At 46.6% G+C, this 23,841-nt stretch overlaps 1 protein-coding gene across 15 annotated transcripts in view; it reads left to right on the plus strand.

Moving 5' to 3' along the window:
* Positions 1-23,841, plus strand: part of SMARCD3 (SWI/SNF related BAF chromatin remodeling complex subunit D3) — a 311,319-nt gene that overhangs the window by 209,840 nt on the left and 77,638 nt on the right. For all 15 annotated transcript variants that reach the window (XR_012644121.1, XR_012644120.1, XM_074985431.1 and 12 more), the window contains 2 exons: positions 5,479-5,574; positions 10,246-10,347. Coding sequence is in view for 13 of the 15 variants with exons in the window: in XM_074985431.1 (XP_074841532.1) it covers positions 5,479-5,574; positions 10,246-10,347 (198 nt within the window). In the remaining 2 variants the exon portion in view is untranslated. The remainder of the gene's footprint in view (positions 1-5,478; positions 5,575-10,245; positions 10,348-23,841) is intronic.

The raw sequence follows: 23,841 nt of genomic DNA on the forward strand, positions 1-23,841 counted from the left end.
CTTCCTCCTTATGACTCCCTTTTAGATACCTGAAAACCGCTATCATGTCTTCCCTCAATCTTCTGTTTTCCAAACTGAACAAGCCCAATTCTTTCAACTTTTTTTCATAGGTCACATTCTCTAGACCTTGGATGTGTAGTAAGTACAGGCCCAGTATGAGGCCTTAGGCCTGAACCAAAGTAATGGTCAAGACTTTGCTAACAGAAAGCAAAGTGCAGCTGTGAGGTAAAGGAATGCATTACTCACAGAAGTTGGCAAGAAGAGGGTTGCTGGTGCATAAACATATCTACCTAGCATATTGAAGTAGGTACATGGTACCAGAACTCCCTACCCTGGAACATTGCACAGATAAGAAAGAATAGGCCAATCCATCCCAATGACAGAGGCAAAAGGGTAGTATAGCAGGTACATGGTACCAGAACTCCCTACCCTGGAACATCCCACAAATAAAGAACAGGCCGACCCATCCCAATGACAGGGGCAAAAGGGTAATATGATGAATAGAGTTGTTTTGTTCAAACCAACATGTACAAAGGGGGAGGCAGCACCTAAGTACGTAGAAGGGTTGTACCTCAATACGTCAGGAGAGATGTGTAAATTGTTTGTACCTGTGTATAAGAATGTACTCCTGGGGTGTGGTCTGGGTCCGGCCGAGGGGGCAGTGGAAAGTCCCGCCACTGACTGAGCTGAGTCCATTGACCGTGGGTGCATATTTGTAGTATGCCCTGACTTAGACTAAGAAATCTACAGGGAACTACTATTGTATCCAATACGGCAATAAACCTGGCCGACGTGCCTTCGCACCTTACTAGCCTCTGTGGTCATTGGGGGTTCCCTTCGAGTCTGCTGTGTCAGCTATCTGCAGAGCTGGGGCAGCACACAGAGGGAACACACGCACGCAGCCGAGCGATACATTGGAGAGAGCAGAGCACCACACTGGTGGCAACTCTGACGACACTGGTGACCCTGATGTGATTAAATCTGGACCCATGGATTTGTGTGCATCTAGCTTTTCTAAATAGCTCTTAACCCATTCTTTCCCCACCGAGGGCTGCCCATCTCCTTCCCATACTGCATTGCCTCATTCCATAGTCAGGAATCTGATCTTGCCTGTGAAGACTGAGGCAAAAAAAGCATGGAATACTTCAGCCTTTCCCACAACCATCTGTCATCAGATTACCTCCGTCATCCAGTAACGGCCCCAAACCCTCCCTGATAACCGTCTTATAGTTAATATACTTGTAGAAGCCCTTCTTGTTGTCCTTCACATTCCTTGCTAGCTGCAGTTCCAGTTGTGCTTTTGCTTTCATGGTTACTGCCCGGCATTCTGCAGCCATATATTTATACTCCTCCTTTGTCATCTGCCCAAGTTACCACTTTTTATACGCATTCTTTATGAGTTTAAGCTCGCCAAGGATTTCCATTGTAAGCCACGCTGGTTGCCTACCATATTTGCTTTTCTTACTGCGCATCAGGATGGTTTGTTCCTGTGCCTTCCATAAGACATCTTTAAAATATTGCCAATTCTCCTGAACTCCTTTCCCCTTCATATTAGTTTTTCAGGGGATCCTACCCATCAGTTCTCTCAGGGAGTTGAAGTCTGCTCTTCTGAAATCAAGGGTCTGTATTTTACTGCTCCCCTTTCTTGCTCATGATCACTGCTTCCCAGGTTGCCTCTCACTTCTATTTCTCCTACTATTTCTTCCCTGTTTGTGAGCAGCAGGTCAAGCTGCGCATGGCCCCTGGTTAGTTCCTTCAGCACTTGTACCAGGAAGTTATCCCCTACATTCTCAAAAAACTTCCTGGATTGTCTGTGTGCTGCTGTGTTGGTGTCCCAACAAATTTCAGGGTGATTGAAGTCTCCCATGAGAATCAGGGTCTGTGATTTGGAAGCTTCCCTTAGTTGTCTGAAGAAATGCTCCTCTACCTCATCTGCCTGATCTGGTGGCCTATAGCAGACACCAAACACAATATCGCCTCTATTGCTTCTGCTTCTAAGCTTAACCCAAAGACACTCAATTGTCCCTTCTCCCTCCATATACTGGAGCTCTGAGCAATCATATTGCTCTCTCACATAAATCGCAGCTCCTCCTCCTTTTGTCCCCTTCCTGAACAGTTTATACCTTTCCATGACAGTGCTCCAGTTATGTGAGTCATCCCACCAAGTCTCCATTATTCCAATCACCTCATATTTCTTTGACTGTGCAAGGGCCTCTAATTCGTCCTGTTTGTGTCCCAGCCTTCTTCCATTCATGTACAAACATCTTAGATAATAAGCTGATTGGCTACTTTCTCCTTTTGAATGAGTGGTCCTCCTTTGTTGTACCTTCGTCCTTTCCCATTTACTTTAGGGCTTGTGTCACTGGCCCCCGACGAACCTAGTTTAAAGCCCTCCTCACTAGGTTTGCAAGCCTTCCTGCAAAGATGCTTTTTCCTCTTTCTTATGTGGATCCCATCACTTCCTAGCAATCCTTGCTCTTGGAACAGGATCCCTTGGTCAAAGAAACCAAATCCCTCTCTCCGGCACGACCTGCACCACTAGACATTTACTCGCATGATTCGATGATCTCTACCTGGACCCCTTCCTTCAACAGGGAGGATGGATGAGAACACCACTTGCGCTCCGTATTTCTTGATCTTCCTTCCCAGAGTTACAAAATCCGCAGTGATTCTCTCAAGATCATTCTTTGCTGTGTCATTGGTTCCTACATGGAGAAGTAGGAAAGGATAATAATCCGCAGATTTGATGATTTGTGAAAGTGTCTTTGTCGCATCCTGGATTCTAGCTCCTGGTAAGCAGCAAACTTCCCAAGATTCCAGGTCTGGACGGCAGATGGATGACTCAGTCCCTCTTAGGAGGGAGTCCTCGACCACCACCACCTCTCTTCTTCACTTGTGGGGTCATGATCGTAGAACTGCCATCCCTGGGACTACTCATCCCATGCCTTCCAGCCACTGGGATCTTCTTCTGTTCCCTTCTCTGAGAGGTCTCTGCCACAGCATTTTCCTTTACATCACCCGTACAGAGAGCCTGAAAGTGGTTGCCTACCTTTACAGGAATTGGAGATAACTGAATTGACTTCCATCTCCTGCTGGTTACATGCTTCCGGTTTTCTTCCTCAGTTTCTACTGCCTTCATCAGTTGCCCAGCCTGCTGTGCTTGCAGTACTAAATGATGCCTTCTATCAAAAAAGTCTTCACCTTCTCTGATGGACTGAAGGGTTGATAGTTATCCCTCAAGTCCCCTCACCTTTTCTTCCAAGATGGCAACCAGCTTGCACTGGGTACATATGAAATCCCTTCTATCTTTCTGAAGGAAAATAAACATGGCACATGCTGTGCAGGTCACAACATCCGACTTGTCAGTAGACTTGTCACTATCCATTTTTTCCTTTCTTCAGAGAATTCACTCAGAAGATATTACAGCTAACTTAAGGCAGAAGAGAGAAAAAACTATAAAAAAAGAAACCAAATAATAATATGGGGCTTCCCCCCAGGCAAACTCCCCTGCTAGGAGACTCCCGTTTGCAGCTCCCAGCTGCTCATGCTCGTTGCTAGCCTCTGGCTTGTGAAGCCTTCTCTCCTTTGGTCCCTCCTACCCTTGATGACTCACGGGGTGGCGGGGGGGGGGTGGACCACCCACCCACACACACACACACTCTCTCTCTCTCTCTAACTGCTACAGTAACTGGAATTCAAATTCAAGCACACAATAAGCCTAGCAAACTGAAATTCAAATTCAGAAATTCAAATTCACGCAAACTATCAGCCTAGCAAACTGATAGGGATAGGGTCCACAGTGACCTAAATAGTGTGGATGATTGGGCCGAAAGAAATCTGAGGAGGTTCAATGAGGACAAGTGTGGAGTCATGCACTTAGGACAGAAGAATCCCAAACATTGTTACAAGCTGGGGACTGACTGGCTAAGTAACAGTACGGCAGAAAAGGACCTGGAGATCACAGTGAATGAGAAGCTGGATATGAGTCAACAGTGTGCCCTTGTAGCCAAGTAGGGTAATGGCATATTGGGGTGCATTAGGAGGAGCACTTCCAGAAGATCTAGAGAAGTGATTATTCCCCTCTATTCAGCATTGGTGAGGCCACATCAGGAGTATTACATCCAGTTAAGGGCTCCCCATTATAGAAGGGATGTGGATGCATTGGAGAGAGTTCAGCGAAGGGCAGAGAAAATTATTAGGGGGCTGGTGCACATGAGCTATGAAAAGAATCTGAGGGATTTGGGCTTATTTAGTTTTCAGAAGAAAAGAATGAGGATCCATTTGATAGCAGCCTTCAACTTCCTGAAGGGAGGTTCTAAAGAGGGTGGAGAGAGGCTGGTCTCAGTAATGACAGATGGCAGAACAAGGAGCATTGGTCTCAAGTTACAAAGTGGATGTTGTAGGCTGGACATTAGAAGAAAAATATTTTACCAGGAGAGTAGTGAAGCACTGGAATGCATTACCTAGAAAGGTGGTGGAATCTCCATTCCTAGAGGCTTTTAAGGCCTGGTTTGACAAAGTTCTGGCTGGGATAATTCAGTTTGGGTTGATCCTGCTTTGGGTAGAGGGCTAGATTCAGTGATCTCCTGAGGTCTTCCAGCCCTAGGATTCTATGATTCTCTGTTTGGGATTGAATTGTTTAATACAACTTAGCCTAGTCAGGGCAGTGTGGTTTTGAAAATTCAATAATAAAAATCATACAGGGTGACTTCAAAATTTTCTATGTAATGTTACTATATGCGTTTCACCACTATATTAACAGAAGGTTATTCATTTTCAAATGATACCTCACAGGATATATTTTGTACAGAGATTATTACAGTAGTATGTAGGTTGTGAATAAACAGAGTATTTTGGTCACGGAGTGCCAGTCCATAAAGAACTTACAGTGCAAGAGGTGGTGAGAGGAAACAGGTGGGAAACAAACAAATTTGTGGAGAAGATAATAATGAAGTAATTGTGATTAGCATAATAAGCGGCAGGTGTTACACAGCAACTGTCAAACAATGTTATGTTTCTGCCAGGGACAGGCTCAGACTCAGACCTGGTGCCCACCAATGAATTAGAAATACAACATTTAAAAGGAAATTTTTTTGTATTGTGTGTGGCTAACCTGTTGAGCTCCCTGCCACAGGATATAATTGAGGCCTTATACTTTTTCAGGTAAAAAAAAAAAAAAAATCCATCCTTACGATAGGGTAAACTGTGTGACTTCAGGGTACAAACTAAGATGTTCAGACAGGGTTAGGGGGAATCTTCCTCTATGTGCAGGCTATTCCACAACTGCCCACTATCAGGTTCATTGCGTCTTTCTCTGAAGCAGTGATACTGACCACTCTGAGACAGACTGCATTACATGGACCTTGGATCCATTCCTGACTGGAAATTCATTCCAGAGGAAGAAGCCACACAAAATTACCAGTAAAACCTGGGTGTGAAGTGTGTTCTTGGACATTTCTCTGTTTTCTGATTTTACAGCTCAGCAAACAGAAGCGGAAGTTTTCCTCCTTTTTTAAAAGTTTGGTCATTGAACTGGACAAAGATCTTTATGGACCTGACAATCACCTGGTGGAGGTAGGAGAATCATGCAACCATGACACACATGCTTGCTTCTGCTGCAGCTCAACCCCTTTGTACATTCTTAATTCTTCCTCCCATGTTTACTTTTGTTGACTGCACTGGAATGTTAGAGACCTCACAAGTGGATTCTCAGAGAGATTACTAAGATGGGTGCAAGTATCAGATAGGTAGCCGTGTTAGTGTGTATCTTCAAAAACAACAAGAAGTCCTGTGGAACCTTACAGGCTAACAGATATTTTGGAGCATAAGGTCTCGTGGGCAAAGGCCCACTTCATCACATGCATGAGTGGAGATTGGGGGTTCAGAGGAGGATTTAAAGAGGTGGGGTCTCAGTAAACGGGAGAGCCAGGGCTGACAAGGTCTATTCAGTCAGAATGGAAATGACCCATTATCGGTAGTATACATCAAGAAAGGAGAAAACAAGTCAGATCAGTCAGGTGGGGATGTGGCCCACTGTCAGATTGTAATGTGGAGGTGTGAACATCAAGAGCAGAGAAACTGCTTTTGTAAGGGACCAACTGCTCCCAATCTCTGTTTAATCCTTCATTGATGGAGTCAAATTTGCAAGTGAATTGCGGCTCAGAGATTTCTCTCTCCATTTTATTTTTGAAATTTTTTTGTTGTAGGACTGCTACTTTTAACTCTGTTACTGAATGTCCAGGGAGATTGAAGTGTTCTCCTACAGGTTTGTGTATGTTACAGTTCCTGATGTCTGATTTATGTCCATTTATTCATTTACGTAGAGACTGTCCAGTTTGGCCAGTGTAAATTGCAGTGGGGCACTGCTGGCACATGATGGCATAAATTATATTAGTAGATGTGCAGGTGAAAGAGCCCCTGATGGTGTGGTTGATGTTGGGTCCTGTGATGATCTCGTTGGTGTAGATATGTGAGTAGAGTTGGCAGCAAGGTTTGTTGCAGGGATTGGTTCCAGGTTTAGAATTACTGTGTTGTTGTCGTCTATAGTTGCAGGTGAGGATTTGTTTAAGGCTGGCATTGTATGTATGCAAGGACAGGCCTGCCTCCCAAGGTCTGTGAGAGTGAAGGATCGTTGTCCAGGATGGGTTACAGATCACTGATGATGCGCAAGAGAGGCTTTAGCTGAGGGCTGTATGTGATGGCCAGTGATATTCTCTTGTTTTCCTTCTGAGGCCTCTGGCCATCGCATACAGCCATCACTGGCCATCGCATACAGCCCCCAGCTAAAGCCTCTGACAATGGGCCACATCCCCCCAACTGATCTGACTTGTTTTCTCCTCTTTTGATGTATATTTCTGATAATAGGCCATTTCCACTCTGAATGGCCCTCCTGTTTACTGAGACCCCCCCCCTTTAAATCGTCCTCTGAACCCCGAACCCCCACTCATGCATCTGATGAAGCAGGTCTTTGCTCACAAAAGATTATGCTCCAAAACATCTGTTAGTCTATAAGATGGGCACAGTGAGCATGGTGTGATGGCATATATTCTCTTTTAGGGATATGAAAGAGATTTGCCATATACAGGGTAGACCCCTGATTTGCACATAGGTTGAGTTCCTGGGCAAACACCCATGTATGTTGGGACCAGATGGGGGAGAGGCCCTGCTGCCTTCGGGTCCCCCGGGCCTCTGTGAGCAGTGGGGAGCCCAAAGCCAGGTGCACCAGCGCTGGTCAGTTTCCTGGCTCCTGAGAGTGGCAGGTAGCTGGGACCCCGGTGCAGCATCGTCGGTCACTTTCCCTGCTCACTGCCACTTGCAGAATCCAGGAAAGTGACCGGCAAACCAGCACTCTTCACTTTCCAGGGTCCTGCAAGTGGAGGGAAGCCAGGAGCCAGTCTGCCTCCTGGTTCCCAGCTCCCCACCACTCACGATTTCAACTTGCATTATTTGAAGAAACACTTAAGTCAAAATTGTGTAAGTCAGGGGTCTACAGTATAGCAGTTTATGGCTGTAGTATTTAAATAGTATTTATTCAGGCATCAGAAGCAACAAAGCCATATTTTTGAGAAAGAAAACATTGGTAATGGAATTTTACTGATGCTGAGGCTAATTCTTTCTTTTGAGGATGCAGTCAATATGGGTCTTTCATCTTTATTGTGAGTTCTAGATCGAGACATTTACATGATATATCAGGTAATCAACACAAATATGTAAAAATATAGGAATAAGCATCAGTTTTAAAATTATAGCATTGTAAGTTCCATGTTTTACTTTTAAATTCAACACTTTGTGAAGTCTTTCCCGGGGATGTGGGGGAATATATATTATATGTATATTGCGTGGCAGGGTCAGTATCATTCCTGGGCCCCAGACCTCTGCTCAGGCCTCAGTTCCTCCTCTGGGGCCTGCTTGCCCTTGCTGGGGCTCAGGCTTTAGTCTCTGAGGTTGAAGGGCAGCAGGTAGGGGTCCCCTGGTCTGACCAAGATGAGTAACCAGTCACCCACCAGCCTTCAGCTAAGCCCTGAAGTTACCACGGGCAGGAAGCTCCAAACGCTCCTTTGCAGGAGCTGCTCACCTCCCCTGCTCACTCTGGTGTTGCAATTATTTGCCTTCACCACGCTCTAACTTTTTCCTTGCCTGTTCAAATCTCCTCACTCTTCTCCAACCTCATCTTCCACCCTCTCCCACCTCCCTACTGGCGGGAGGGGAGAGAAAGGCTTTTACAAGGCCCATGGCAGCCTCAAGTGGAACCAGCTGGCACTAATTAATTTATAGCAGCCTCTTTCCCTGCTGCTCCCACTCTGCCTGATTGCCCAGGCTATTTCTGCTTTTTGGAGCTACCTCTTCTCTTATAACTTAGTCCACTGGCTTCATCCTGTTACAATTGATACTGATATTGTGATGGCTATGGCCATATGGCTACAAGAGTAGCCAGCTAGGTTTGAAGCTTGTTCTTGTATGCTAGCCCTCTGAAAATAGCTGAGCCACACTGGGAAAGCAATACTATGCGACAGAATAGCAAAAGGCAAGCCCAGAGATTCCTACTGTCTCCCTGTTGGCTCCTCAGATGGGGCCAGTTAATTTGCTTGCTGAGATTGCTATTTATTTTTATTTACAATTAAAATAAATATTATTAATGAAATATACATATAGCGACAAAGGTAGTAGAGAGGATGAATTTGCGTGATAGTTTTCACTCTGAGTCTGCTAGGGGCACAAGGCCTAGTGATCATGGCTGCAATCCCTGTCTGCCGAGGTCCTCCTCCTCCACCGACCCAGGGCCCTTTCAATTAATAGTGTTCTGGCAACTAAGGTTGCTTAAAGCTGCCCTCCATGGGCCATTTCTTCTTGTGTCTTCCCCACACCCTCCCAAGGTCAGCTTAGTCCAAGGCTTTCTCAACTTGTGGAGATTCAGACAAAGTAAATAAGAAGAGGTTACCAATGTCCAGGGTCCACATCCAGGGGAAAGCAGGATACTTCACTTTCTGATTGCCTCTGGGGTGGGTCCTCCCTTCCTTCAGAGAGGGCCCTTTCGGGCAGATGCATCAGGACTTTTAGGCATCTCTCTGCTGTGCCATACACTGCTGGAGTTGTGGGTTGCAAGTCTGCTCTCTTCCCATGCCGCCCCACAAATGAACTGTTTCCCTTTCTTTTAATCCCTCTAATAGGTGAAACGTTTGCTGCAGGTGTAGTGGGGTGAGGCTCTTTGAGTTAAAAAATAATCTTTTAACCCCTTTTTGCCCAGTATGGGGATTGTACACCCCGTTGTAATTGTATAAAAGTGCTAGTTTGCAGCATATATTGTGTTGTCCACAAATAACATGCGCTGGTATAAAGAAAGATAGCATATTAAGTCATATGTGTAGGTTTTACAACTTTCTAACTGTACAGAACAGAATACCCTTGCCCCTGCCCCATCTCTTTCTGAGCACCCCTCCCTCCATCACTTGTTCTTCCTAAACCTTGCTCATTCTTTCTGGGCTGCCTCAGGAGGTTGGGGTGCAGCAGCAAGCAATGAGGGGTTTGGGAAGAAGAAGGGGGCTCAGGGCTGGCGCCAGAGGTTGGGGTGTGTGGGAGGTGTGGGCTCTGAGCTGGAAATGTGGTGCTTGGGGTGCAGGAGAAAGCTTGGAGTTGAGGCGTGGAAGGCGTGTGGGGTGCTGGCTCTAGGAGGGAGTTTGGGTGTGGGAGAGGGCTCATCTGGGGCGTGGGGGGTGTGGGCTCTGGGAGGAGGCTCAGGGCTGGGGCAGGGGTTTGTGGCGTGAGAAGGGGTTCGGTGTGCAGGCTCCAGGCAGTGCTTACCTCAGGCAGCTCCTAGAAGTGGCTGGCATATCTCTCCATCTCTTTGCATGGTCATGGTCAGGCATCATCATGCATTGCCCCTAGCTGCAGGCACCAGCCCTGTAGCTTCTACTGGCTATGAAGCTGGCACTTGAGGCAGAGGCTGCCCACACAGACTTCTTGGCCACCCTGCACCTTTGAGCCAGTGGGGTATGCCATCGCTTCCAGGATCAACATGGAGCCATGGAACACAAGGAGCCTGCCTTAGCCCTGTTGCACTGCTGACCAGACTTTTAATGGCTGGGTCAGCACTATGACTGGAACTTGCAGGGTCCCTTTTCAATCTCACATTATGGGTAAAAACTGGCTGCTCAGCAGCCCTGTTTCGGAAGATGCAATTTCAGTATCTAAATGTTGAACTAGTGATACATTTTGTATAAAACACTGTGTGTGTTTCTCCTCTGGCAGTGGCATAGAACTCCCACTACCCAGGAGACTGATGGCTTCCAGGTGAAGAGGCCTGGTGATGTGAGTGTGCGGTGCACACTTCTCCTCATGTTGGATTACCAGGTCAGTGCATTGCGTTTCGTGTGGTTGTTGCTTACACAGAACACAAATATCAAGATACAGTACGTCAAATGGAGGTCACTTACATCAAGAAATCATTTCCAGCTGTCATTCCTGTGATTCTGAGGTGGAATTTTTATAAAGGACAGTTTTGGAAATAAAATGGTATTTCTTTTTCAGTCAGTGGAAGAAGTGAATGGAATAAATGTGCAGTATCATGGTCAATATTCCTAGATTTCTCGATTTACAAGGCCGAAAGGAATCACTGGGCTCTCATATAAGACAAGGCATAGGGCTTATTTGAATTAAATACTATATTATCTATAATCTGTCTTTTATAAAACATCCAGGCCATGTCTACACTAGCCCAAATCTTTGAAATGGCCATTTTGAAGTTTACTAATGAAGCGCTGAAATACATATTCAGCACCTCATTAGAATGCCAGCAGCCGCAGCACTTTGAAATTGACGTGGCTCGTTGCCGCATGGCTTATCCAAATGGGGCTCCTTTTCAAAAGGACCCCGGCAACTTCAAAGTCCCCTTATTCCTATCTGCTGTTAGGAATAAGGGGATTTCAGAGTTGCTGGGATCCTTTCAAAAAGGAGCCACGTCTGGACGAGCCATGTGGCAGCGAGCCGTGTCAATTTCGAAGTGCTGCGGCTGCCAGCATTCTAATGAGGCACTGAATATGTATTTCAGTGCTTCATTAGCAAACTTCGAAATGGCCATTTGCACGGCCATTTTGAAGTTTTGGGCTAGTGTAGACGTAGCCCCAATCTTGATTTAAAAATTCAGTGATTCAGAATCTGTAGAATCGTTGGTAAATTGTTCCAAGGGTTAATTACCCTCATTGTTAAAATGGATCCTGAAGGAGTCTTTCTGATCCACCCATGACTAATTCCACCATTTGTAGAAGGGTGTTTCTGATGGCGAAGCCAACACCATGCTCCCTGGCTTCTTCTCGGGCTTTACTCTGCCAGAAAAAGGTGTAGTCCTTTTCCTTCAGAGATCCCGAATCTGTGAGACGTGTCTCTTGCAGAGCAGCAATGTCAACTTGGAGCCTCTTTAGTTCCTCATTGATGACAGCGGTCTTTTGGGTGTCGCTGATGTCCTGAAGATCTTCAGTCAGACCTGGCAGCATGGTCTGCACGTTCCAGCAAGCAAGCTTAAAACTTTGATGGTTTCCTTTTCTTGTTGATTGTCTTACTGGTTTGCCTGGTGCTCAGCTTTCAGGTCACTTGTCAGGTTTGGGAACCTAAGCCTCATGCACCCAGTGAGGCAGGTGAACTATGGCAGGACAGTACCCTATTGGCTGGGGGCTGCCCAGCTTGAGGCGGGCGGTGACTGTCCAGTGAGATGCGATGATCTCTCCCACCGTTGGAGGCAACCCCTGGCGCTCATTCTCTACACCAATCGAGCAAGAGCTTATAACCGGTACCTGTTACCTCCCGTGTTGGTTCAACGCCGTTAGCGATGCTGGAGTACCTCTCCAGGCGCGAGCTTGGGCGATTATTGGGACCCTGAGCTGCCCAGACACCAGTGTTCCCCTCTCGGCTTTACTGATATAGTCCAAAGGAGAGGATAACCTCTACGTCTGGTACCAGCTCAGCTGCAGGAGTTGCCAGGTCAATGCCAGAAGTTGGCACAGAACTGCCTTAGGACTCCCCTCTGGATTTTCTGTCAGGGTTTACTCCCTTAGCCTTGCTCCTTTCCAGGATAACCCACAAGGCAGTGGGGCATGGAGAACGTGGGTACGGTCCCACTACCTCTTGCACCTCCCTGGCGCCACATGTCCGCAAAGCTCCCCGTGACGACCACCTCGCCTCCCCAGGACCCTCCTCCCAACCCCTCTGCCTCTCATCAGCTACCATCACCCCCCAGATCCTTCCTCCCTGTCCCCTTTTCCCCTATCCACTCCCATGTCTCCTGACTGCACCATACTGCCCCCTATCAGTTCTCGTTGCCCCCAGATCCCCCTTCCCCTGGCCTCTCCTCACCTGGCTACACGCTGCTGCAGCCCCACGTCCTCCAGGAAGGTGCCGATCTTGCACCCAGCCGCACCCTGGGTCCCAGCCAAAGCTACCAACTCTTCATATGGCTACGGCTGTCCCTGGAGCCCCACAGATCTGGTGCGGCGCATGCATGCAGGGAGCGCAGGACTGGGCCTGGAAGCCATGCAATCTGGGCCAGCACACCGCAAGCAGCCTCCGTGGGTGCTGCCATCCTCACAGCCATACCAGACGCCCCCAAACCACTTGCCCACCACTGACATCCCTCGATCTCGCCCACCCGCTCCTCATGCTGCAGCGGGTCCCTCAGCTCCAGCCAGGGGTTGAGGATGATGCTGCTTCTTATGCCTGAAGTAGTAATTAGCTCCCTCTAAGCTACCCCTCTAAACTCCCCTCTCAAAACTCTCTCCTGTCAAAACTCCTATGACTCCTTCAGGTCATACTTCAAACTCGCGCCGGTCCTGTCCACCTGATCAGCGCTTATGCCCCAACCCTGTACCTTATGCCCCAACCCTGTACGCCACACCGGAAGTAAAAGACAAGTTTTATGACGTGCTTAGTGCTGCCATAGCGCAAATACCTGCTCGCGAACAACTCTACATTCTGGGTGACTTCAATGCGAGAGTTGGAGATGATCGTGACTCGTGGCCTTCCTGCGTAGGCCACTTTGGTGTGGGAAAAATGAATGAAAATGGTCAGCATCTTCTCAAACTTTGTACGTACCACAATCTGTGCATTACAAACACATTTTTCCAAACCAAGCCACAGCACAGTGTCATGGAGACACCCACGCTCAAAACACTGGCATCAACTATACGTGGTCATCGCTAGACTTGATAACCTCAAAAATGTCCTCCTGACACGCAGCTATCATAGTGCTGACTGCGATACAGATCACTCATTAGTTTGCTCCAAACTCAAGGTGATTCCCAAGAAGCTGCACTGCTCTATAGCAACTGGAAGGCCCTGGATCGATGCCAGAAAGACGGCTAATTCAGAGAGAGCTGAAAAGTTCAGAGCGACCCTTGAGGGGAATCTGCGCAGCAACCCTGGGGTGCTGATGTGAGATCCAGGTGGCAGCATCTGAAGGATACAATGTACAACATGGCCTTGTCGGTGTTTGGAAGAAGAGCTAGAAACACAAATGACTGTTTCGAAGCTAACTCCGATGAGATGATTCCAGCCATCGAAAAAAGCGCACTGCGCTCCTGGAGTACAAATGTTTGCCAACCCAGAATACCCTGCAAGCACTGAGAGCAGCCAGAAAAACAGTACAGCAGATGTCCAGGTGCTGTGCCAACAGCTACTGGCTCAAGCTATGCGGCAGCAGCCAGACCAGTGCTGACTTTGGTAACCTCAGGGGAATGTACGAGAGCATCAAGAAGGCATTAGGACCCACCCAGAACAAGATGGCACCTCTGAAATCCAAATCTGGTGAAGTCATCACTGACAAAGCCAAACAGATGGAGCACTGGGTCGAGTACTACTCCGAGCTGTACTCGCACGAGAACATTGTGGTCGACTCAGCCCTCAATGCCGTCCAACTCCTACCAGTAATGGATGAACTGGACCAGGAACCAACTGTGGATAAACTGAAGAAGGCCATTGACAACATTGCAGTAGGAAAGGCCCCGGGCCAGGATGGTATACCACCAGAGGTAATCAAGTGTGCCACAGGCACTCTCCTGGAATCCCTACATGAGCTACTGTGCCTGTGCTGGAGAGAGGGAGAGGTTCCACAGGACATGCGTGACACTAACATCATAACCTTGTATAAGAACAAAGGAGACAGAAGCAACTGCAACAATTACCGTGGAATCTCCCTCCTAAGCATCACTGTAAACTGTTCACTCGCATCATCCTCGGCAGACTCCAGAAGATTGCTGAGAGGGTGTATCCTGAATCAGTGCGGATTCCGTGCAGAGGGATCTACCGTTGACATGGTCTTCTCTCTGAGGCAGCTGAAGGAGAAATGCAGGGAGCAGAGGAAGCCACTCTATATTGTCTTCATCGACCTAACCAAGGCCTTCGACTTGGTCAGCAGGGATGGACTGTTCAAACTGCTCCACAAGATAGGATGTCCGCCACAGTTACTCAAGATGATCCAGTCTCTCCACAAAGACATGAGAGGAACCGTCCAATACGCTGGCACATTATCGGATGCTTTCAGCATCAGGAGCGGCGTCAAACAAGGATGCATCTTTGCTCCGACACTGTTCGGGATCTTCTTCTCACTCCTCCTTAAACATGCCTTTGGATCTTCAACAGAGGGCATCTTTTTGCACACAAGGTCTGACGGGAAACTGTTTAATCTTGCAAGGCTGAAAGCTAAATCTAAGGTGTGGGATGCCCTTATCGGAGATATGCTGTTCGCAGATGACACTGCTGTCATGTCACACACAGAAGACCAGCTTCAGAAGCTGCTGGATCGGTTCTCCAAAGCATGCAAGGACTTTGGGCTCTCCATCAGCCTAAAGAAGACAAATGTACTTGCTCAGGACGTTGCTGTTTCTCCATCAATCAGCATTGACAACTATCCGTTAGAGGTTGTCCATGAGTTCGTTTACCTCGGGTCCACCATCACTGACACCCTGTCGTTGGACACTGAGCTAAATAGGAGGATCGGTAAAGCAGCCACAACTCTGTCCAGACTCAGTGAGAGAGTGTTGAATAACAACAAGCTGTACCCTCACACCAAAATGCAAGTCTACAGAGCCTGCATCCTCAGCACCCTCCTTTACGGCAGCGAGCCTTGGACCCTGTATGCCCGCCAGGAAAAGAGGCTGAACGTCTTCCACTTGCGCTGCCTCAGGCGCCTCCTTGGAATATCGTGAAAGGACAGAGTGTCCAATACTACCGTCCTTGAGCAAGCTGGAATCCCAACTACGTACACCCTCCTCAGGCAGCGTCGGCCCCGCTGGCTTGGCCACGTCCACGGGAGAGGATCCCAAAAGACATCCTGTATGGCGAGCTAGCCTCTGGCAAAAGACCTCCCGGCCGCCCCCAGTTGTGCTACAAAGATGTTTGCAAGAGAGACCTCAGGGAAGTAGACATCAAGCCAGACAGCTGGGAGGAGCTGGCAGATGATTGCAGCAGATGGAGGCAGGAACTATACAAGGGCCTTCAGAAGGGTGAGTTGAGGATCACACGGCTAGCAAAGGAGAAGCGAGCCCACAGAAAGCACAGCAAGGACCTGCCAGACACCCATTACATATGCAAGAGATGCAGCAAGGACTGTCACTCTCGTGTGGGTCTTCACAGTCACAGCCGACACTGCAAATGAGGATGCCAAATGGAGCTACTCAGGGCGTGATCTACGTCTAGATAGACTGAAGGATGCTGCTACTACTAGTTAAAATGGATGCTTCATTTCAAGTTTGAATTTGTGTAGCTTCAACTACCAGCCATTGGATCATATTATAATTATATTATAATTTTATCTGCTAGACTGAAGAACCTGCTATAAAATATTTGTTCCCTATGTTAGTACTTACAGACTTTGATCAAGACATCCCTTAATCTTCGCTTGCCGAATCTTTTTCAGCGTTACTGTTTTCCAGCTGAGAGCCCTCCACCCCGCCATCTTGTAAATATGGCTCACATTCCTTCTTTGTAAACACACACACACACAACATCTGTTCAAGCTGTATCATCAAAAGTAGGAACATGCACAAGCCTCCGGAAGGGGTTTTTGTTTTGGGGTGCTCATAGTTCTGTGGATACACCTGCTTGTTTTGGGGAGCAGCTTATTTTGTTTTAATTTAACTTTTTTTCGAATTGCCTGAAGCTAAACCACAATCACTCTAGTTTGAAACCAACTGAGAGAATCCCCTTGACTTTTGGAAACAGTTTAACCAAATCTCTGTGAAAAATAAAAATGACAGCCTCTTTTTTCATAAATCTATGTTGCTTGGCATTAATTATATTGCTCTTCTTTAATTTTTTGCTCAGTTATTCATTAGCTGTGTAAATGGTGATACTAATCCAGGTTAATTACTCAAGTGGGAAAAATGCCTAAAGTATATGACTTTCACATTGGTGCAATGTGCTTCTTACATCCATCTAGTCACTGAAAGACTAACAGAAGTGAAACAAGCTGAAAATGAGTCCTGGTAAATGTATATAGGTTTGTGCACTCAGGTAGGCAGATAGGTCAATGTCAGAATTTTCCTTGTTACACAGAGACCACTTTGGAAAGGGTACCCTGCTGTTTGCAAACAACTCACACTTCAGACTAGAAGAACTAGTTACACCAAATATGCCTTACAAGCTATTTATCCATAAAGAATATAATGTAAGATATCTATAGAAAGTTATAACCTGTCAAAACATAATCATTGTGGGTAATACCACACTGGAAGAGGTTGCAAATGCTTTTAAGGTTATTATTAAGTAATAGCAGGGTTACTGAAAAGATCAAGGCTTTAAAAAGCCTGCTCCTAAGAAACCAGAGAAGCTAGTGAACAGGAGTAGCTAAGAGGGGAGTTTTGCAAAGGAATTTATGACAGGAGTGTGTGTTGGAGCTGATATGCTTTAAAGTTAAAGCAAAAAAAGAAAAGGCTGATTAAAAATAAGATATTCACAAAGGAGTGAGTTTTAGGAGTTAGGAGAATGTAGGCAGAAATTCAGCAATAGAGCAGAGGCTATCCATCCAACTCAGCATGTATGATTACGTACCCTGTGGGTAGATGGTATATGTGTGCATTCTGTGCAAAGAACTGCGGGCCCTCAGACACCACATTCAGGCTTTGGAGGCCAGAGTGACTGAACTGTATTGCTAAGACAGACCAAGGGGTACATAGGTGAGACTTTCCAGGACCCATTAGAATGGGCCCACCCTGAGTCTGACAGCATCTGTGTTTTGTTTGGTTAGCCTTTGTGTTGTTGTTGAAGATAAAAGTTTCAGGGAAGGAGAACATTCAACTGGAGCAGAAGGGAAATGATCCCATAGTTGGATACTCCTTTCAGATGCCAATGAATAATTCTCAGAGCGAGTGAACTCCAGTTATTAACTATGGGGGAGTCTATCATTAGAAACAGAGACAGGTGATTTGTGATGACTTGGAGCACTCTGTGGTAACTTGCCTGCCTGGCGTGAAATTTGCAGCTCTCTTGAGGCCTCTAAATAGACTTAAATGTGTAGTGGTGCAGAGTAGCTAGCGATCCTGGTACATGTAAGTACAAGTGACATAGGGAATGTTAGGTGAGAGGACTATGGGGAAAATTTACGTTGCTAGGCAAAAAATTGAAACCCAGAACCTCCATGGTAGCGTTCTCTGAAATGCTTCCAGTTCCAAGCACGGGGTAGTTAGATCGGTAGAACTGCAGAGTCTCAATACATGGATGAGATGGTAGAATAGGGTGGAGGGGGTTAGATTTGCTAGGAACTGGGGAAGCTTTTGGGAAAAGAGGAGCCTATGCAGAAAGGATGGCCTCCACCTCAACCAAAATGGAACCAGATTTCTGGCACTTAAAATTGAAAAGGTTGTAAAGCAGTTTTTAAATTAGGAGCTGAAGGAATATGAATAGGTACAGAAAAGCATATGGTTCAGACAAACATACCTGAGGTAAGTATCTCTTGATGTTGATTCTTTATGTCCTAGTAAAGAGTAGAGGAGGAAAAATAATAAAATACAGCTAGGCTCTGATTAAGTCAAATGAAAGAGTCCCTTTCAGTTATATCATGGAATGGCAGGTTTTAAAAATGCTTATATACTAGTGCTAGAAGTCTAAATAAGATGATGAGTGAACTGGAGTGCTATGTACAATGAACTCTTTCATATCCAGCACCCCAGAGACTGGGAGGTTGCCAGATATTCAAATATTCTGGGCAATAGAGAGGTATACCTAGCAATGCATAACGCTAAAGAAAGACAAGATTAGATATTAAGAAACAAACAAAAATGTATGAAGAGTATTTTATTTACCAACAACAGTAGAAGTGTACACTGTAAACTCATACTGTATTTGCTATATTTATTTTTTATTAACTTTCACTGTACTGTACTTATGGAAAAGGTAACTAAAATGTACTTATGGTTAAAATGCTGATTATTTGAGAGTTCCGGATAACAGAATGCCAGATATAAGAGAGTTTACTATATTCAGTCAAGATATTGCTGTAATAGGTATCACAAAAACTTGGTGGAATGCGGATAATCAATGGACACAGTAATACCAGGCTACAAAATATATCAAAGGACAGAACGGGTTGTGCTGGTGGGGAGTGACACTATATGTGACAATGCAGAATCAAATTAAGTGCGAATCTTAAATGAACCAAATAGTACCATAAAATCTCTGTGGATAGTAATTTTGTGTTCTAATAATAGAAATATAGCTACCAACCATCTCTAAAGGATGGTGATAGTGACCATGAAATACTCAGGGAGGTTATAGAAGCTATGAAAATAAAATAAGAAAACCTCAGTAATAATGGGGGATTCCCACTATCCCCATATTGACTAGGTACATGTCACCTCAGAATGGGATACAGAGAAAAAGTCTGACACCTTAAATGACCGCTTCTTGGAACAGCTAGTTCTGGAACCTACAAGAGGAGAGGCAATTCTGAATTAAATCCTAAGTGGAGGACAGGATCAGGTCCAAAAGGCGAATATAGCTGGCCTGTTGGGTAATAGTGACCATAATTAAATTTAGCATCCCTGTGGCAGGAAAGACACTATAGCAATCTAGCACTGTAGCATTTAATTTCAGAAATAATAATGTTGATAAATGTAAAGTAATGCATATTGGAAAAAATAATCCCAACTACACATACAAAATGATGGGTACTAATTTAGCCATTACCACTCAAGAGAGAGTTCTGGGAGTCATTGTGGATTGTTCTCTGAAAACATCTACACAGTGTGAAGCAGCAGTCAAAAAAGCAAATAGAATGCTAAGAATTATTAAAAAGGATAAAAATAAGACAGAGAATATCTTACTTCGGTATAAATCCATGGTATGCTCACATCTTGAATACTGCATGTATATGTGGTTGCCTCATCTCAAAAAAAGATATATTGGCATTAGAAAAGATTTGGAAAAGGGCAACAAAAATGAGGTTGGAACAGGTGCCATATGAGGAAAAATTAAAAAGACTGGGACATTTCAGTTTAGAAGAGATGAGACTAAGGGGGGATATGATGGAAGTCTATACAATCATGGCAGCTATGGAAAAGGCGAATAAAGAAAACTTCTTCTTTGAGTAATTGCTCACGTGCATTCCAATGCAGGTGTGGGTGCACACACATGCCCAGTTGCTGGTAGTCTTTTTCTCCTAGCTGGTAGCCATTGGGTCTCTGCAGTGCCCCCTGAAGTGGCACTGTTATTGTTGCCAGTATATACACCACCCAACCCTCTCCCCACTCAGTTTCTTCTCACCATGGTGATGGTTGTCGGGACTCCCTGTGCCCATGCAAGTAACCTATCTGTCTGGTAACTCCTATCTATAGTTATCAGTTTTGTCATACTCATTAGTTAGGTAGGTAGTGTTATCAGTTGTCAGGCCCGGGCTGGGAAGGCTGGTTCCCTCCTCTTGCAGCCCCAGTGCCAGGGCATGCTCAGGTCTCCGGATTTTAAGGCCCGTGGAGATTATGGGAAGCATATGCTGAAGAGCTATCCACAGTCAGCCTGCCTGCAGTGCCTGGGCAAGAGCCATCAGGGAGATCACTGTGCGATTTGCAGGACTTATAAGCCAAGGACTCTGAAAGATAGGGAACAAAGCTTGAAAGTCCTCCTAATGGAAGCTCTGCTTCAACCAGACTGTTCACCATCAGCGGGTCTGAGCACAGCATCCTTGGTGTAGAGTGCACCAGCACCGACTCAATGTCGGCACCGAGAATGGACAAAGGTGCTCGGCACCAGGATGGTGCCCTGCCAAGAGACAGAGATCTCAATCCCTGGTCCCACATAAACAGAAGAGGCATAATAGGCACCGGTCCCCGATGGCACCTAGGAGAAGGGGCAAGCCTGAGACACTGATGGTAGAACTGCAGCAGGACTCAGAGAGCTGGGTGTTGATGCCAGCCCAAGGACCTAGTCCTCACTCACCTGAGATGCCCTCAATGCCTCAGGCATTCCGTGCGGTGCAAAGTCTCCTGAGGATCACAGTGCCTGCCTCACCCCCCAGGACTTCAGCACCAGCAGTGCACATGCGGAGCCAGCCTCCATCACTGGTCAAATTGGCTATTATGGCACTGTCTTCCACATCGGTAGCACACTCAGCAACTCTGGTACCGGTGCAGTCACCTGCAGATCGGGCACTTCCCTGGTCCTCGGTGTCAGAGGCATGGGGTTCGGAGTCAGACTCTTACTTTTGCGGGTCAGACCGGAGCAGGAGTTGGATCTGACATTTGAGGAATGGTCAGAGCCATCACAATTGGCAGGTACCTCCACGATGGCCCTTTTGTACCCCCGGGCGTGTGATGAATTTCAGGGCCAATTTCTCAGACCCCACTCTGGGGCCCTGTCACTGTTGACAGTGTCAGGGGTTCCTATGGGACCTCAGGAGGTATCTTCAGCTACGATGGGGGCGGTGCTGCTGTAGGCACCAATGGACCAATCAACACAAGGGGACAGACCAGTATCGGTTCCACCCCTGCCTTCTGTGCTGATTTCGACAGCACTGGTGCTGGCGCCAGCTGCCTCAGTGCTGATGTCCTTGATCTCAGTGCCATATACGTGGGTCCCATCGGTGCCAGTAAACTTGGTGGCCTCTGCACCTCTTCCACCCACATTAGCTTCAGTACTATCCCTAATGGGCGCCATGGTGCCAACAATGCAAGTGTTTCCCCACTGTTGGCAGTGGGTACAGACCCCTTAATTGCCATGGACTCAAGTGGGTGGGGACAGGCTGGCACCTTTTCATTGTCCTCCCTGAATGAAGCAGTAGCTGGTTCTGCTATTTTTCCAGATTTGTAGGATGGTTGGGCACTTCAGCAGCAACTTCATAAGGTGTCTCAGAATGTGGATGTCCAAGCTGAGGAGATTAAAGATGAGGTGGACCCCATGACAGGCGTTCTCTCATCCACAGGACCCTCCAAGTTGGCTTTGCCCATCGTAAAAACAATTGCACAGACAGCCAAAACTGTGTGGCAGGCACCGGTGTCTACCCAGCCAACCACAAGGAAGAACCCTTGGCTTCAAATGATCAAAGTCCTGAAAAAAATTTTGAAGTCTGAATTTTTTTTATAAAAAAGTTTGATTAATTTAATTTTTTTGGACTATTACCAGCTACATTGGCAACAGCATACTTTTAAGCACACTTGCCTCATGTTCCAACTGAGCATTATTTTTAAAAAAATAGAAAATAACACAACATAACTAAGATATCAGTTATCAGAGAGGTAGCCATGTTAGTCCGTAGCTTCGAGAACAACTATAGACTAACAGCTAATTTGGAGCATAAGCTTTCGTGGGCAAAGACCCACTTCATCAGATGCATGAGTAGGGAGGTGGTTTCAGAGGGGTATTTAAAGAGTGGGGTCCCAGTAAGAGGGAGGGCCAGAGCTGCCAAGGTCTATTCAGCAAGGGGGAAATGGCCCAGTATCAACAGTACTAATCAAAAGAGGAAAAAACAAGTTAGATCAGACGGGGGGTGTGAGCCTTTGTCAGAGTCTAATCGAAACAAAAGGCAGTATTGTTCCCTCTGAGGAGAATGAACACCTGTTCACACACACACTCTCCCCCGACTCCTTGGTTATTGATGCAGCCAACCACAGGGAGCGTCAAGGTTTTCCAGGCCCTTCTCCCAAAAATAGAGAAGCCAAGAATTTGGACTTGTATGGGAGAAAGGTTTATTCCACCCTCGGTCCATCGGTGCCTACAGGGGTTTACAGTCGTGTATAGCAAACCAGCAGGCTCTGGTGAGCAGGTACTCTTTTAAGACATTCTCAGAACTTTTTCCTCCACTTGCTAAACAAGAGTTTACTGCTGTAGTGAAGGAAAACAAACTCATTTTATGTTTAGCCCTCCAAGCTGCCCTGGATGCTGTGGATCTGGTTACCCGGGTTATGGCTTCATGGATTGCCATGAGACATGGGGCATGGTCACAGGTCTCCAGCCTGGCACAGGAGGTTCAGCAGGCCATACAAAACCTACCCTTTGAGGGACCCACTTTGTTTTCTGAGAAAACAGACAAAAGACTTCATAGTCTTAAAGACTCAAGAGCGACCCTAAAGCCTTTGGGTCTTCATGCTCCCGCAACTTAGCGCAGGTACTTTACCCTCCACCCCTTTCCTAGGCAGTTTCCACAGCAGCAGCAGCAACAGCCTAGGGACCATAACAGAAGATGGGGTCATAGCATCAGGAGACACTCTAGCCAACCTGGCCAGGATCAGGGACAGCAGAAGCCCCCCTCAGGGCCAAAACTGAACTTCTGATGGTGCGGTCAGGAGCATCGAACCACTTCACACTTGGGGTCTAGCACTGCCCTGATTTTCTTTTTGCATATCTCTTTTCTACCCTGCCTCATGCTGTATAACATTAAACTAATGTGTCTGGCACATGGTGGAAAGGGGATATGCTATCCAATTCAGTGCCTACCTCCCTTCCCACGCGCCCTCCCTGTCCCTCTTCAGGGACCCCTCTCATGAGAAAGTGCTTGCCCAGGAGGTCCAACTGCTCCTTGAGCATGGTGCAATAGAGGAAGTTCCCCCTCAATTCAGGGGTCAAGGGTTTTATTCCTGCTATTTGCTAATACTGAAATCCAAAGGAGGTCTTAGATCCATCATGGGCCTGCGAGGCCTGTAAAAAAAAAAAAATTAGGTTTTGCATGGTCTCCGTGGGGCTCACAATTCTGTTGCTGGATCAAGGGGATTGGTTTGCTGCTCTTAACTTGCAAGGCGCATGTTTTCACATTGCAGTCTACTCTCCTCACGGGTGGGTTCTAAGGTTTGTGGTGAATGGGGGGGGGGCATTATCACAGAATCATAGGGCTGGAAGGGACCTCAGGAGGTCATCTAGTCCAGCCCCCTGCTTCGAGCAGGATCAACCCCCACTAAGTCATCCCAGCCAGGACCTTGTCCAGCTGGGACTTAAAAACCTCAAGGGATGGAGAATCCACCACCTCTTTAGGCAATGCATGCCAATGCTTCACCACCCTCCTGGTGAAGTAGTTTTTCCTAATATCTAACCTACACCTTTCCCTCTTCAACTTCTGACCATTACTCCTTGTTCTGACATCTGACACCACTGAGAACAGTTTCTCACCCTCCTTTTTAGAGCCCCCCTTCAGGAAGTTGAAGGCTGCTATTAAATCACTGCTAAGTCTTCTCTTCTGTAAACTAAACAAGCCCAAATCCCTCAGCCTCTCCTCATAGGTCTTGTGCTCCAGCCCTTAATCATTTTTGTTGCCCTTCACTGAACCTGCTCTAGCAAATCCACATCCTTTTTATAGTGGGGGGCCCAAAACTGGACACAATATTCCAGATGTGGCCTCACCAGTACTGAATAAAGAGGAATAACTACTTCCCTAGATCTGCT

The sequence above is a fragment of the Carettochelys insculpta genome, chromosome 2 (genome assembly GCF_033958435.1).
Source record: "Carettochelys insculpta isolate YL-2023 chromosome 2, ASM3395843v1, whole genome shotgun sequence".
NCBI lineage: Eukaryota > Metazoa > Chordata > Testudines > Carettochelyidae > Carettochelys > Carettochelys insculpta.